We start from the raw sequence: 16,886 nt of genomic DNA on the forward strand, positions 1-16,886 counted from the left end.
ACGATTCAGTTACCTAAATACTAAGGACTTCAGTTCAATATTTGAGATTCTAGAAATTAAAAAAAATATTATGTTTTAACTTACTAAGATATTATATTATTAACTTACTAACGCAGGTTATGGACACCATTAGTAAGCAAAAATCAATGAAATATTGGAAAACGTGCTTTATTGGAATAGTAATATTGGAATAGTTTTACTACTGAGTGTTTTACCTTGCGTTGTAAGCTGTAATTGAAAGACTAAATTAATCAGTCTGATTTTCATCGAACGTGTCCAACCCAGTTCAAACTATTAGATCATTTATTACAGCTACGTATTTCAAACGTATTAGAAGAAACGTTTGAATAAAAGGATCTATAACGGTTCTTCTTCTCCTAGATCAAAGAAACTTTTCATCCTGCTTCATCCAATAAGTTAACATCTTATTTGACTGAATGCCTCAGTTCAAATTCAACGTTTGTCTCGGTCACAGTCCCGAGAAAACAAGTCCTACATCCAGAAATTCCTTTATTAATCCAGTATACAAACACACCAAGTTGTTTCCTCTATTGGCGACCAGATGTCACTGTGGGGACCCACGCGGCGAACCACATTACGTTACTACCATCAATAATAAGATCTTGAATCAATCCATTTAATCACATTCGACGAAACCGCGAAGTCCGATTCTCGTTCAGAAATCTGTCAAAGTCCTTGCTCCTTAGGCACTAGGGATCAAGATGATCCCCTCGGCTGCGTCGAAAGCTCAAAGGTTCGAACTCATAACGGCACGGCCCTGTACAGCACGTACTACGCCTACACGTAACAGAGGCAGGGCTCTCCTCTCTTTCTCTCTCTCTCTCTCTCTCTCTCTCTCTGTCTGTCGACGGTCGCCACGGTGGGGTATGCAACAAGAAAAAGAGCCAGTAGAGGTTCGTGGAGATGCTGCGTCGTTCGTGCCAATGCACTTGGCAACAGCCAAGGGCAAGTAAAGCCTCTGAACAGTCTACATTGGCCCTCACGGAGAGCGGCCACTGTTGGTGTGCATCTGATTCTTCATAGTGTGAGAGTGTCCTCGCTGTACCTTTTTTTTTCTTCTTACGCTGTCTCCTTTTCTCTTCCTTGTTCTCTCTTGCCTTTTTTTTTCCCCTCGCAGTGCACTCGAGGATCATCTCCGCGTGTGTCCTGCTATCCTTTCCTTCCCGCCGTTTTCTGTCGACCCACCGCCTTGTTCTCTCGTCCCATTCTTCGGCCTTCTACCGTCCCTTCCGAGGAATTACTCGCGTGTTGGGTACTCGCCTACCTCTCGGTGAGAACTTGCCCGATCAAGCGTGGCCTTTCGGCTGCTTCTCGGGCGAACACAGGGATATGTTGCATCTAATGAAAAGTCAACAATCCTTGGCCGAGACGTCTTCAAATCGATAGTTGGAAATCTTCGTTCAGTCTCTTTCGAAGTTTACTTCCCGACGTCTTTTAGAACCACGACACGTCCCTCCAATCTGATTCATTCACATGCATAAAAGGAATTATTTTTACTGAGACTTACTCAGATATTTCCAGCTATATCTAGCTTTCAAATATTGCTGTTACACGATGCTAGACTTATGGTGGACGTCAATATTTATTTATTATTTGAATTATTAAATTCTTCTGAGGTTACGATTACAATAATACGAGAAAATGCAATTGGATAGTCGGACGTTAGAATGACAGGTCATGTACAAAATTTAAACTTCATCGATATTATCTATAAAAAAAAAAAAAATGGAAAAAGTTCACTGAAATTATAGAAATAAATATTCAAGTAATCTGTTGAAGAGATTGTTGAACAGATCAATGTACAAAATGCGTACAAATTTAAATATTCTACATATAATCAATTGTGTAAGTTCTGGGGCTATTTTATATATTGATGATCAATGATCTTCGCAGGAGGACGAAAAAGTAGTAGAATTAGTTGAACGGTACGGACCGAAGAAGTGGACGTTAATTGCACGACATCTAAAGGGCCGTATAGGTAAACAATGCCGGGAAAGATGGCACAACCATTTGAATCCGGGTATCAAGAAAACAGCATGGACGGAGGCGGAGGATAGAATAATCGTGGAAGCTCACCGCAGGGTGGGCAACCAATGGGCAAAAATAGCAAAGTTATTACCGGGAAGGACAGACAATGCCATAAAAAATCATTGGAACAGTACTATGAGGAGGAAATATGAAACTGAAGAGGGTAGATCCACTAGCACAAGAGGTTCGTATCAATCCATTAATTTCTCAATTGTTAGACTAGGCAGATATTTCTCACATAATTTTTATGATATTTTCCTGTTCAAATATTTTTATTTTATTTTTCGTATTTTACAATCAAGCTAGACAGACATTTTTATCCTGTATAAAGTTCAACAAAAATATGAGACAATTTAGTAATAAGAAAAATATATTTTGATTTAGCTCATCGATATATGTGTCCTCTTATGAAATTACATTTAATGAATTTGAGTTTTTTTTTTTTTCTTTATAGGAAGAGGTAGGAGAAAAGCCGCGGAATCGTCGTTGCCCTCTAAAGATAACAATCTGTGTCTAGAGGAAGATGGTCACGGCCGTTTGAAGATAAATTCGACGAGCAATGAAAATGCCGCGGCTTTGTCTACTGTACAGCAGAATATTCTGAGTGTTGACCACATGGATTGGTCCAGGGCTTGGGATAATCAGCAGGGCACCCAAAGTTTCCAAAGTCTTTTGAATTTGAACGAACGGTCGCACAACAATGAACCCTCAAAAAGAGGAAGTTCCTCTTCCAGAGTCAAGACTGAACAAATTTCGCCTTTCACAAAGTACGTCACAAACTAGAAAAAAAATTCAGAAAGTTTTCACAGAGCGTTTTTTAAAGGGATATTTAACACATGCATTTTTATAGATATTTTGATATGCAAATACAAAGTGAGGCGACCAGTTCAAAGAGTTCAGAGATCAGACTGATGCCAATGCCAGATTTGGAAGAGATGTCGGAAGCCGCCGAGAAGGAAAGAAGCAGCCCGCCCCCTATTCTACGTCGACGTCGAAATGCTCAAATACTTTTACAGAGAGCGGAAACATCTGAGAGTATAAACCAGTCCGAGTATTTGATAATAACTCAACAGCCGTCTGGTGTCACCAGTCCATCCACGCCTATCAAACAACTGCCATTCAGTCCGTCACAGTTCTTGAATAGTCTGAGTCCTGAGACCTCCTCCTGGCCACGGGCGAGTACTCCTAAAGGTAGCAGTCCCGGGCCACTCACCACACCACAACCTACTGGTCTTCGACGAAATCAGAATGGTAAAGTTCTTAATACAAATCTCTTTGCTTGTTGTTTCTTCATGTCTGAAGTTTCTACACTTTAATATAGTAATTCTGTGTGTCGTTATTATCATTACATTTTGTGTTGCAGATGGCAATACGCCGAGGACGCCAACACCGTTCAAGAATGCGTTAGCAGAATTAGAACGGCGCAGTGGCGCGACTACTCAGTTACCTGCCACTCCGAGTCGTCTGGACGCTCTGACCGAAATTATTAAACAGGAAACCGATCGTGAAGGTTTAGCAGGAACCAGCGCTATCCTTCAGGACTCTGGTTACAGCACGATCAGACGGCGGGGTAAAGAAAATAGCGCTCCCGGCGGGAAAAGAGCGCGCAAAGCCCTTTGCCAAGCATGGGCTTCTCAGGATAATTCCGAAATGAGTTTCGTTGTAGAAACACCGGTAAGTTGAACCACCTATACTCAACGTGTAATATTTATTTATGTAGAATTCGTATTTTTGTGAATCTAATTTGACAAATGGGGTTTGAGTGGAAAATTGTTCTACCTGTTAAACATTATAATGAGTATTTTATACGCTTTAGCATATCGTATACATTCTGTGCATTTCTACACATTCAAATGCATAAAAATTTGCCTAAGCATTGCCTAAGCATTACTATATAAAATTGTTCTTTAGTCGACTGATTCTTTTTATATTACAGAGTAAAAGTTTGGACACATCGGTATTGTTTTCACCGGCATCTATGGCATTGGAGGATAGTTTTTTAGCAGGGACTAGTCCCGTAAAGGTAGAGAACCATGTCCATACTCAATCACAGATTCAAACTCAGCCTGCCCTTTCCTGGTATTATTCCCGTACCAATCGCCTTTAGACACGCTAGCCGGCCTTTTTTTAACTTTCTTATTTTAACACTTTATGTTCTCCTTTCCTTTACTATATTTTAATTAGTCATGCTTGCCTACTGATTAATGTTAAAAACACGCCTCATCCTTCTTCTATCTTTCTCTTTGTTCTTTCTTTCTTTTATAACTAAATGTTACAAAGCCAAGGCGCGCGAGGAATTAACCTTGTGTATTTATTCTTCGTAATCCGGTCACGATTATCGGCTCTGTTCTGCCTGGTATCGTCCAATCCAAAGATTATTAGCATTCTTGTTTTTGGTTTTAAGTTACGAGTATTGTAATTAAAAAGTAACATAACTAACATTAATTAATAACGACATAAAACACGGGTTTGATTTATTTTTAAGATTAACTTTTTTTTTTTATCCTTTCTCTGTTGAATTATTATTTATGTGTATGTCGTAATGTTATGTACTTGAAACGAAATTTATGATCATGGATTAAGAAATTAATTGTTTGAAAGGAGCCAATATGACAAAGTACTTAAGTTACACTTTTACGTTTGATGTAATACCTTTTTTTTTTTTTTGCCAATGTTCATTGCTGTAATACACAGTGAGCAACGAAAGTATTCGAACGGCATGATAGAAAATAACTGATTATACAAAAATTGTACAATAAATTGCAATTTATTGAAACAAATTGTTTTTATACTATTGTATATACATTTGCTAAATATATGCAAAGTTAGAGAAAAATTAAACAACAAGTAAACAAATTACACAAAATTTTTTCACGAATAAGTACACATAAGGCGTAACAAAAGTATTCAAACGCAATTTTAATAGTCATACAATGCAATGTATGTGATTATATTGCATTTTAATATCTAGTTGGGCCACTCTTGGCTTTAATAACCACTCGAAAACGATTTTCTATAATATTGACTGACTTTGCATATATTTGGCAAATGCATAGACAATAGCATAAAAACAATTTGTTTTTCAATAAATTGCAATTTATTATACAATTTTTGTGTGATCAATTATTTTCTATCGTGTCGTTCGAACCTTTCGTTGCTCACTGTACGTACTCTACATTGCACAAAAATGTTCGTACTCTTACAAGTTACAAATAACGATATATACATCGATGTGTACGGCCAATCTTGTTTCGTTTTTGTTTGCTTCATTTTTCTTTTACGATTAATTTTACGGATAATTTTTATTTTTATTTTTTTTTTAATTATGGGCTAGACTCGCTTCATTATTTTTCCTTACTTCGTTTTGTTGATGTTTGTTCGTGTAAATTGTAAATTGTTCATGTACATTTGGTACTTTGGAAGCGAAGTAAACTGGGAACATTTAATCAGTAACTTAATTTATTATTTATTATTGTAGAGAAAAGAGAAAAAGAGAGAAATAGTCTTTTTTTTAAAAGCTATTAGTACTTTCTAACGTTCGAATGACTAAATTATTATAAGAACGTATCCTGTACACGACAGGTCAAAACGTGTCCTATGTAAATCTGTAGGTACAGATTAGTATCTAATATGTATTAGTATCTAAATGCTACAGTTGTTTAATATTTATTTACTAAAATGCCATCGATCACATCGAAATGTTTGCAGTTTCAGTTTCGTTTCCCTAGTCATTTTAATAAGAAATGGGTCACCCGGTCGGTGACCCGCAACATGGAAACATGTTAATATAATTACGTTTTAGATTTGTATATTCCTTCTTAGTTCGACGAGTATACCTGCGTAATTATATATAATATATACATAGATACATGTACATATTAAAAAGTAAAAGATAACATTTATTTATTATCATATTAATATATATACATATATATATATTTTTTTTTATTCCTTTGGTAATATAACGTTGAGTTACGTTGCATGTTTTATAACTAACTCAAACGTGAAACGCCCCTATGCAGGCCTGGCCTAGCGTACCAAAGTATCTTCCTCGTCCTTTTTTTATCTCATCCTCTGTGTCCTGTTGACAAAGTCCAAAGAATAATTTTTCGAGCGGCGGCCCTACTAGTCGTGAACACATGCTCCTCTCTTCGATACCGATTCGTAACCGTGCGAAAGAAAGAAAAAAAAAAAAACAATTAAGCAAAATACAAAAAACCCTAGTCATTATACGATGAAACATGGTGGTTAACACTCCTAGCATGAACGTAAAACGTGCCACAGGGAGCAAAACATGAACGTGTAAAATGCACCACGTGCTGACTATGTTTTTTTTCGAATATATGTATATATATAGAGAGAGAGAGAGAGCTCCTGTAACCTTTCTGTTTCTTTCTAACTACGTCCTTCTCTCCGTCTTTCTCTTCTTTCGTCTCTGTTCCCTCATCTTTCTCTTTTTTCGCAAGTCTCTTTGGGAATTCGTCTTCTCTCGAAGACTTTTTTGAAATTCACAGCAGTTGAAAATTTTTTTTTGTTGATCTTGTCAGTTAAATTGTCTTTTTCTGAAGAAAGATAAAAAAAAAAGAAAGAGAAAGAAAAAAATAGAAGATAATCTTCAAACAAACAGATATTTTCTGTAAGTGCGTTCTCTTAACCGCCGGCTGTAGCTAGTGTGTCTATCCTTTCTAGAATTCCCACGACTTTGCGTCCGTACAACGGAAGCCTAACGCCAAGAGGGCAATCACGTTCGATGCGTTCGACAGTCCCTGTTGTATTCTCAGCCCCTTGCCGCTCAGGCCAGCCAAACGCGCCAAGGTGAGTGATTTGGTTTTTTCTTTTCTCGATTTCAAAATTGGTTCATCGTTACCGTCTCGAGACCTCCGTGTCAGAGATTCGATATTCGCTCGTCAAATCGCGACACACTATTTTCAATGCCGAGAGACACCTGTCGTCATAGATCGGATTTCATTGTAGACTTTCAGTATTGGATAACTTCAGTTCAAAAAACCCTAACCTTAACGTTTAAGGTTGGATAAATTGCAAAAAAAAAAAAAAATTGTACAGTAAATTTTAAGAGATGGTGAGCCAATTTACGAAAAAAAAAAATTTTCAATATTTTTACAATTTTTTTCTCACCCACTATATCACGTAAAAATATCCTTGAGAAAAGCAAACTTAGGACAGCCGAAGTAGAAGCTTTGCGCTTTCATCGTTCATGTATGTGTTCAGTTATGCTCCCTACTGTACGTCATTAGTTATTGATATCATATTCAAAGGGCTATAATTTGATTTTCATTCTCGATTTGTTTTGATCGCAGCTACAGCTGGAGGCACAATGGACAACAGTGGCCTGTGGACGTACGCGCGATCAGCTAGAAATGACGCGAGCCGCACGCCGATTCCTCAGCAACCATGGATACCTGCCCTTACGTCCTCGTTCTCTGAATTTTTAAAAGCCTGAACTAGCCACGATCGCGTTTCGTAATTAAAAAAAAAAAAAAAGAAAAAACAAAAGGATGGGATTAAACTAGTCGTAATTCCGTTTAAGGAATATGGCCTTTCTTTTCTATCGAAAATCTACCGAGGGTGAGATAAAAAAGAAAAAAGAAAGAGAAAAACACGGCGAGGAAGAGAAATAAATCTATTAGGCAATTTTTTACAAGCTGAATGCGTTGTACATTGGAATATTTGCGAATTTTAATATTCCGGGGTATTCCGATGCATAGCGTCTGTATTATACAAACAGCAGAATTTATTGTTTTTCTTTTTTTAACGAAGAAAACCGTGATGTATTCTCGTAGCTGCATCTCGAAAGGAGAGAAAACGTCACGGCTTATCACGACATATCTCCGTTTGTAGTTCATTCTCAAACGCGGAAAACAAAAGAAGCAAAGCAAAAGACACTTCTGCCTTTTTTTTTTTGGTGGGTGATAGAAAGTTGCTACTATGATGGTTTACAATTGAAGGGTGGTTTACAATTGAATACGAACGCAAGAAGGAAAAGTCTTGATCTTTTGACAGTGATTCTTTACTTTTGTAAACGTTACTCATTTCCTGGTAAAATACGTACAAATCGCAAACATACATTGATATACAATTTTTTTTTTTTTTTTTTTTAAGAACATTAGAGGCGTAGCAATGTTCACGTGAAGAAGAAACTCTCGCGTAAATCATGATATTGCATTAGTTTTGTTTTGAAGATAGTTGAAGAACTTCTGACGCATAAGTAGCGACCTCTTATCACGCTCGTACAAAAAAAAATAATAATAAAAAACAAAAAAAGAAATAGAAGAATAAAATAATAGTCGGTTTATTTGATACAATAGTATATATTATATAATATAAAACAAAAGCATTATTGCGGCCGTTATGTACAAAGAGCCTTTGTAATTCATATTTAATTTACAACTGAATAATAAAGACGTGATAATAATCACACCAAAAAATAAACTGTTGGTAAAATGTTTCCTCTCTTTAAAACGGCACGACGGATGCTATTCGAAACCTACGAACCATAAAGAGGATTTTTCTGACGACTTTTCGCCTTAATCACGCCACGACTATCCACTTTTACGGTTTTTCTTTTTTTTTTTAAACAAACGAAATGAAACATCATGCTAAGATTGCTCGTTAATATTATTAGTAACAGCGTACTTCAATTAAATTCTCGGCGTACATCACCGTGCTATTTTATAAAAACATGGAATGGATAGAAGAGATGCAAGTGCTTATACGATGATCAGCCTGTGTATTGCTCGGCAAACAGATTAAAAAAAAAAGTTGCTCCATGACCAATAAAAGCGTCCTCACGTTCGTGGTGAGATACATTATATCGAGCGTTGCCTAACCAACTCAACTTTTCTTTGCTTTCACTTGAGCTTTGGATACCCTAAGGATATCTTCTCAGACTTCGCTGCACGAAGTGACGCGCGCTTTATCTCACACCAGGAGGTCGAATTACACAGTTACAGTTGCATCTAAACGCAAACAGTACAAGATTACCCAGTAGTACATTCAATCTGGACACGATATGACAATGTTCATTAACGATAACTGTAATCGTCGAACGTAATTCTAATGCCTTTTGATACACGCGTTTTTTTTACACGTTCCAACAGAATTCAGAGTTCTTCGTAGAACTTTCACGGCAAGTTAATAAGACTACATTACAGTATTAAATACGAAATTACATCATTTTTTTTTTTTTTTTCTTTTCTTTCTATGATATAACCCTCGTTACTAATTGTACATTCTTTTTATGGTCTGACACTTTCTTCACTTATTTTTAACGCTAAAAATTGAATAAAGTATGCGCATTTCCTTAACTATTCAACTGGTTATTCAAATTTCAAAGGAAAATACTGTTTTTAGTTTATATTCGCTAGATATATTTTTTCAAAAGTATAGCAGTCGGAATGTAATTAATACCGTAGATTCCCTTTGCAAAATAAGATGATAAAAAATATTGCGAATTACCAACTAGTTTGTATAAAATCAATGAGATACGTCGTTAACTTTGTTTGAAATTTGTCGTCAATCTTATGCACGTTTTTCTTTCTTTCTTTCTTTTTTTTTTCTTTTAAGAAGAAGAATCAAAGTGTTAATCTTTTTACTACGATAAATATGCAATATCTAGTTGTGTACGAATTATACTAAATATTATTAATAAAGTTTGCGAGTCTGTGATATACATCGTATTGACGTAAAAAAAAAAAAAAAAAGAAGTTTGCGTTTGCAAACACGTGCACTAAAAGACACCTAAGCATACATACAAAGTATATAATTATGGTTTTTTTTTTCTTTTTTTTTTTAAGTTCACAATAACACGGTGGTAATGCCCGATAAAATTCGATAGATGAATGTCGAAGCCTCGAATCTTCGTGGATCATTTCCAAGGCTTACCTGTACGAATATGTTTCGTGAAATTTCAAAAACAGAACAATTATCGTGTCAGGTATCAGCTTACGGTCATCCAACTATCTGAGATTCCCCCGCGCATTCTGCTTTTTTTTTTTTTTTTACAGAACGATCGTATCAAGAAGTGACTCAAGAAATCTTTGACTAGATGGCGATCTTTTCGAAAATTGCGCGTACAATAATTGATTAAGAAATAAAATGTGTCTTATTAGTAATAATCTCATTGATTTCTATCTCTAGATATAATTGCGTAATATAACATCGGGGAACTATGTGTAGTAGAGATAATACAGAGGAATTCTTAGCTGTCGATTATAACAATAGCTAAAAGAGGGGGAGATATTTTTTTTTTTTCTTTCTTTGACTAGTACTACCGGCATATTGATTTAGCATTTACGAAAAGATTGCATCGAAAGAAAGTCACGCCTTACGAAATGTTTAAGGATATACTTGGGAACAGCGCGAGAAGAATTTTTAGGAAACGGGGACACCGTGTATACCGCGCCTCCAATGAGTAAGGAAATAACAGTAACTACTAAGACAAATCGAATGATTTAGAATCGCTATCGTTAAGTGACATTTGTATTTTCGAAGAAGAAAAAAGAAAAAAGGAATAAACTATTCGCTCTAAATGATTCGAATTAATTCAAGTTACGACTATTCAATAATTCAGTAGTTTCCATGATTACAGATATAAACACTGCTGATTAGATCAGTCGCTACGTTCAGCCTCCTAATAAAATAACGTCTATAAAAAACGTCTAAAAACAATCAACAAAGATGTATAAATTCACTAAAAACAAGTAAAGAGGTATAACGCCGACGAGGCCATTTTCTAATGTCTCTTTTTTGCCCGAAACGTCCAAGAGTAACACTTTCTCGTGAATGTTTCGCATTTCTTCCCGTTTTAATACTCTAAAGTTCTAGAGCGTCGCGAATTCTCTTCATCGCCAACGTAATTTTATGCTGTTTAATCCAACGTGTCTGGATCTGCTAAAAGGTTTAAGACACATGGGGATTAATTTATAAAATTCGAAATCGCCAAAGAGGGAGAAAAGTGAAAAAGTACTTCATTAGGCAATATTTACCTGGAGAAGGGGATCCTTTGACTCTGCATGTGTTATAACTTCCACAATTCAGACATTTCAAACCTACAATATGGAATTTTACCGTCGACTCCTGAAAGGTTTAGGTTACAATTTATTATTGTCTATTGATCAAGTAAAGCATAACGGAGCAATATCATATTATATCTTTACCTCGTGACAGTCTTTGCACAGAATATCAACCTTGTAATCCCTGTACTCCTCTGGCATTGGTGTTGAAGATACTTCCATATCCAAAAATCTCCATAAATCAGTCATATCTAAGAGCGATACTTGGCAAGTTGGACACGCGTAATGTCCTGAGTGTAACAATTCCTCGAAACAAGTGCGATGAAGCAGATGACCACAGTTTGGAATGTGACAGGGTATACGACTTGTGTGAATGTCCTCCAGACAAACTGGACAATTTGCGTGAGAGACATTTTCTACACACTGAAAATAACAAATAAAAAGTTACCTTACACAATCGCACTTAGTAATATAATTACTTTATATTAAGGAATTTAATTAAAGATTTAATAAGATTAGAATTTAATTAAAATCTAAATAGCTGAAGTTAAATTGAAATATTCTCGCACCTGTAATTCCACTAGAATAAAATGTAAAATTTTCTATACGGGGTGTCCTGATATAAAAATACAGAATAAAGAATGAACTCCTCGTTTTCAAGAAAATCAAATTTGAAATTTTATTAGCTGTATTGGGGCCTGCTCAGGCAGATTAATAAATAACGAACTTTTTTTTTCACAAAACGCTTCGTTTTTTGAGAGAACTCAATTTAAGACTTTATCACTTTTACACGTTTACTAAAATCCGTGAAACACATTTTCAAATAAAACATACTCGAACTTCGTTTTCATGAAAAATGAGGTCTTTGCCTCGCAGAAAGAGAAATTCGTTTTTTTTTTTTTTTCTGTTTATCCAAGACGCTGTCGCAATTCGTCGTCACAGGACTGTCACTCGACGTTCACTACAACCAAAAAATTTAATCACGCGTTTACGTACCGTGTGCCCGTTTTGTAACTGAACTGGCAAACACATGTTGCACTTGGCACAGTGGAAAAATCGGTCGCGACCGCCGACCCTGCATATCCCGCAGCCATCGCAGTGATACTGATTCTTGTCCTCGTCGTCGAATAAGTTGCATTCGAGACACGTATACTTGCCGAACCGGCAATGACAATTCTGGCAAGTAGCTTGCACGGGTTGACGCGTATCGCACAGCACGCATATAAGTTCCGTCACCTCTTTCCTGTTTACCGTGTGGGTCTCCTCCTTGTCGTGACAGAATCGGCACGTGTACACCTTGTTGCAACACGGTGTCTGTAAAAAAGAAAAAAAAAAAAAAAACAAATTAGTTTAATTCTCAATGCGACGTGTTTTTCTTCAAGTTCTTCATCAAGGTGTTGGGAGAGGGGGGAATAGTTTTATTCTTTTCTAAATAATCTGATACATATATTTATATAATTCGACAGACGTTAATTATTAAAACATAGCATTCAATTTCAACGCTGAGTTAAATCTTTCTTAATTGTGCTTCATGTTTTCTTTCTTTCTTTTTTGTTTGTTTTGACCACTTGCGCCTGCAACTGACTGCGGACCGTAACGAGTGACCAAAAACCGTATACAATAATTCGTCGGTACGATATCACTGAACATTAGAAATTATTGAGAAGTAATAAATTTATTTGTTTTGCTCGTGTATAAGATTATACTTAAATATATTTAAAAACTGAGAAAATATTGCAACTTTGGGACAAAAAATTTTCGACGCGCGTAGCACGTCGTCCCAGCGCGAGAGGTTAAGAATTAAGTTTCACTAGAAGTACGTGAGGGGGGAAGGAAGAGGAATGGGACAGGGGCTAGGTTCAAATATTCCGTTCCAAAAGGCAACGAAAATGTGTCTTCGACGATCCTTGAGCAGTTCAGAAAACGAAGGCCTTAGATAATAATCCAATTAGCCCCCATATGAATCCGTCCTTGATCCCTAACCCTTCCGATGCGGCAGGCGCTTATAAGCGTTCGGCAAATCCATTCGACAGCGCACGGGTGAAGGCAGATCAGCGTGCGGAGGACATGGTAACGCATGTGCACCCACTGTAGGATTCTGCTGCACGTGGTGTCACCGACATCGGGACAATCAATTACGCGTCGAATCAGTTAAAGAAACGTTTCAACGTTGTCAAGCAAAATTTTTCCATCATTGACGAGATGATGATTCACTTTTCAAACTTTTCCATCTAATAACGAAGCGAATTTTTAATCTTGGTTCAATTTCGTTTCATTCGAGTCTAATTGCTTTCGGCCTAATCTCTTCTCAATTGATTTTTTTTCTATTTGCACGTATAATTTCTTCTGCATCTAATTTTTTATTTGCACGATTTCCTCTGCGTCTAATTTCCTATTTGTATAATTTCTTCCACGTTTAATTCTCTATCCGTGTAATTTCGTAACACCTTTTTCTGAGCTCTTTTTTTTTTATCTGTTGAAACAAGATGACGATTGGGCGATAAAGATTCGACGATCGCGGTAGGATTTAGTTTATCATTACGATGATCGGCTCGAGCCTAGCATGCAATCGATTTCCATCATGATTACTTAGTTCCTATTAGATGGCGCTCATGGTGTACGTTCTAATCCTCCATGTGCTATCGGGACACGTGTTACAGTGTTACAGATGTGTTGTAACATGTTTCTAGAAAAATTCGATAGTTCACCGATGAACTTGTTTCACGAAAAAAAAAAAAAAACATCGTAGAAATACGCTAATTTTGAACAACGAAACGATTGTAATTTCGTGAAATACGCTAAATTTAAGTGTCTCTCGAATAGGGCCATAAAATACGAACAACGAAGACCTGATACTTGATATTTTAACGAGAAAGAATTCCTCGAGATTTCCATAATGATCAATCAAATTGAAACTTGGTACATCAAGAAGTTTAATTTGATTTTTTTTTTTGCCATCGCCTCTAAAAATGTTAATTACAAAAAAAAAAAGAAAAACTGATTAAAATAAATACGCGTCTCTAAAGAGGGTACAGCAGTTTGCTCGGCAACAAAATTATCTAGATTATTCACCGATGATGTCTCTCTTGGACAATATTTAAGCAACAAAAATATCAGCGCGTTATCTTCGCGCGTTTAGACAAACGCGTTTAAACAAGCAGAAAACGAAAATATCAAGAGATCAGATACAATTCGAGTTTCAAAATACGAATCTCAAGGGGGAGAAAATAAAAAGGAGAAAGAGATAATACTGACTAAATTGCTAACTACGGTTTTCTTTCGTCAGAGGCAGCGCACGAGAAGCTGGTAGCAGCAGCGGCAGCACACGACATTTGACTTATCGCGGCAATTGGTAAGCAACACTGTGAAAGAGGGCGTCTCGTTACACAACACACGGCTGGAACACTTCATCGATTTGTTTGCTGCGTGTATACACGTACATGCGGTTGGGGACCGCGCATTCGTGTTTACACACGGCGGATAGAAAAAGCCTCGCGTACGAGAGCGATTTCGGTGTCAGTCGTTAATTACGAGACAACGCTGCTACGCGGGTCGTTTATTTTAGAAAACGAGTTTGTACTATCGATTACCCGGAACAAGTTCAAGGGTAGTCACAACGGTACATCGAATCCTTTCGATTCTTCTTTTTTATTCTCTCTCTCTGGATGCTTCTCGAATTTTATTTTTCAGGCCTCTCCCAAAGTGAACATCCGGTTTACCAGTCCAGCAAAGATTTGTTAAAACGACCAATTGTAAATACGATAAATTGTCAATCTGTTTGTAAATACGATAAATTGTCAAACTTTCTTTAGAAACTCGAGATCATCGTTTGAATGATTTCGATCCTGCTCTGAATAATTCGAAATTATATACACACTATAATGTATGTAATTAATTATCAACTGTGTTACTTATGACCTTGCGTTACGTGATATATATATAATTATATTTTAATTATAATTATATTAAATATAATTATTTTAATTAAAATTATATTTTTAAAATTATATAAAATTATATTTTAATTATATATATCAAATACTGCGAATTAATGATATATATTGAAATCCACTAGTGCTTGTCACATTGTCATTAAAGTCGTCGAGAATCAAATTGCTTTCACAAACATGGATGAACTTGTAGGAATGATATCCGAGACAGGACAAAATCAAAGTTAAGTTAGGTCAAAGTCGGTTGATCATGACAAGTTCAGAACACGGTTTGACAGGAGGCGAAACCCTAGGAGAACATCGTAAGAATTAAAAACATTTTCCAGGAGTATGTTGGTTACATAGTTGAAACGCACAAACTGATCACTGAACATCTGCGTGATCGAAACCGAAAACAAAGCGCCTCTCACGTGTATACATGTATTGCACATGTCCGCAGGTTTTGCTAGGAACAGCGACATGCTCAAACGATTGTTAAACTCATTTTGAGATATCAGGTGAATTGCTATTTAACAGGCGTAATGTCGCAACATGTCGAAATTGATCTTAATGTGTAATCTTCATAGCAATTTTATTGGATATCCCAGGAAGATATTTTAATGACGAAAAGAAGAACAATTCGTTCGTTATTAAACAATGTATCTAATTAATAGGCCGCGAATGTTTGCTAAAAATAAATAAAGTGTATAAATACTACAACATACAGAGAGTAATTAACGGCAGTAACGATCATTTTCTTAAAACTTCACTTTTTTCATTAATCAGTGTGTTGTTGTTTTAGCAAACAACACGATACGAAATGTCTACATGGAGTAGAGCCGGTAGGGAAACGATTGCGGCTGAGAGAACTCACCACAAACTTGGATTTTCGCTTGTAATGCTCGCAGCCGTAATCATCATCGGCAGTCGCCTCCAAGGGTTCCTCCTTCGACGTTGATGCACGTTCGGCAACAGTCCGCGCTTCGTCGTTGTTCTCCATATCTTCCAATGATCCTAAATTTCTGCCTCTTTCTTCTCCTCCACCGCTTCCTTCTTCTCATCGACTCGCACGTCGTCCTTTCCAGATTTCCTTGCGGCGTGTCCGATTAACACCCGCCTTGGCCACAGTTTGTTTGTCTGATTAACACACGCTTCAAGCGGCGATTCAAAATAAACGGCGATGGAAAAGAAAAGGAAAGGAAAAGACAGGAAAAGAAAAAAAAAGAGGAGGAGGAAGAGGAAGAACACCGACGTCGAACGTTCGGATCACGCGGTTGCAGGGGCTGTTTATTCCGTGCGAACGAAGGGACAGAAACGTCAACCAGAGGCGAATGGAAACGTATCGGGCCCCGTGTGTCCGATCAACGGAAATTGACTCGATCGTGCCATCGTCAATGTACTCGCACACCGTGTTCCCGCACGACGCGAGACGAAGTTCCAAGAACGAGGAGAGACTTCTTTCTTTCCGCGATCACGGGCTTCCAACGAAGCTATCCGCGGGTATTTTCGCCTCCAGGTTCCGACTGAGCTGCGCAACGAACGTTTCGTTTACCTGTTACGGGCGGACGTTACGAGGAAAACGGTTATCACTTCTCGATGAACTTCGAAAAAACGGGCTCGACACTCGTCACTTCTGACACTACTTCACTTCGTTGTACTATCACCACGGTGTAATGATTACAACGGCAGACGACGTTCAGGGGAAAAATGGACGGCCGGAAGTTGTGACGACTCGGCGAGGTACTACACTCGCGTTCGCGCGTACATATCCGGCGCGCGACGATTCAAACGTCTTCCGATCCTTGGCGCATCGCGAGGCGAAATTATTTCGCGAATGAATGACAATACGTGGAGTAATTCGCGAACAAAGACTCGA

At 37.2% G+C, this 16,886-nt stretch overlaps 2 protein-coding genes across 5 annotated transcripts in view; one reads left to right on the forward strand and one right to left on the reverse strand.

The window, feature by feature from the left end:
• Positions 1–7,637, forward strand: part of LOC122534414 (myb protein) — a 39,617-nt gene extending 31,980 nt beyond the window's left edge. For all 3 annotated transcript variants that reach the window (XM_043665038.1, XM_043665036.1, XM_043665037.1), the window contains exons 4-10: positions 1,915–2,233; positions 2,504–2,816; positions 2,900–3,300; positions 3,413–3,723; positions 3,986–4,072; positions 6,739–6,864; positions 7,368–7,637. In XM_043665038.1, coding sequence (XP_043520973.1) covers positions 1,915–2,233; positions 2,504–2,816; positions 2,900–3,300; positions 3,413–3,723; positions 3,986–4,072; positions 6,739–6,864; positions 7,368–7,502 — 1,692 coding nt within the window. In that variant the 3' untranslated portion in view covers positions 7,503–7,637. The remainder of the gene's footprint in view (positions 1–1,914; positions 2,234–2,503; positions 2,817–2,899; positions 3,301–3,412; positions 3,724–3,985; positions 4,073–6,738; positions 6,865–7,367) is intronic.
• Positions 7,638–8,335: 698 nt separating this feature from the next.
• LOC122534416 (RING finger and CHY zinc finger domain-containing protein 1) lies at positions 8,336–16,737 on the reverse strand. 2 transcript variants are annotated; one of them, XM_043665048.1, is made up of 5 exons: positions 15,885–16,737; positions 12,078–12,395; positions 11,226–11,504; positions 11,055–11,145; positions 8,336–10,956 (listed from the first exon to the last, which is right to left on the reverse strand). In XM_043665048.1, exons 1-5 carry the CDS (start codon positions 16,008–16,010, stop codon positions 10,937–10,939), a joined length of 834 nt encoding a protein of 277 aa, XP_043520983.1. In that variant the 5' UTR covers positions 16,011–16,737; the 3' UTR covers positions 8,336–10,936. The 2 variants fall into 2 exon arrangements, with proteins under 2 accessions (XP_043520983.1, XP_043520982.1); XM_043665047.1 differs by having other exon boundaries at positions 8,336–10,959; positions 15,885–16,736.
• Positions 16,738–16,886: the final 149 nt, after the last annotated feature.

Source organism: Frieseomelitta varia, unplaced genomic scaffold (genome assembly GCF_011392965.1).
Source record: "Frieseomelitta varia isolate USP_RPSP 00005682 unplaced genomic scaffold, Fvar_1.2 scaffold_591, whole genome shotgun sequence".
NCBI lineage: Eukaryota > Metazoa > Arthropoda > Insecta > Hymenoptera > Apidae > Frieseomelitta > Frieseomelitta varia.

Bases quoted from the DNA above. Each gene is read 5' to 3' on its own strand.
- LOC122534416 (XM_043665047.1), bottom strand. From the start codon at position 16,010: ATGGAGAACAACGACGAAGCGCGGACTGTTGCCGAACGTGCATCAACG. The intron at 11,505-12,077 runs GTACGTAAACGC...TGTTATTTTCAG, and splicing joins AGTTACAAAACGGGCACACG to TGTGTAGAAAATGTCTCTCA. The intron at 11,146-11,225 runs GTAAAGATATAA...TAAACCTTTCAG, and splicing joins TGTGCAAAGACTGTCACGAG to GAGTCGACGGTAAAATTCCA.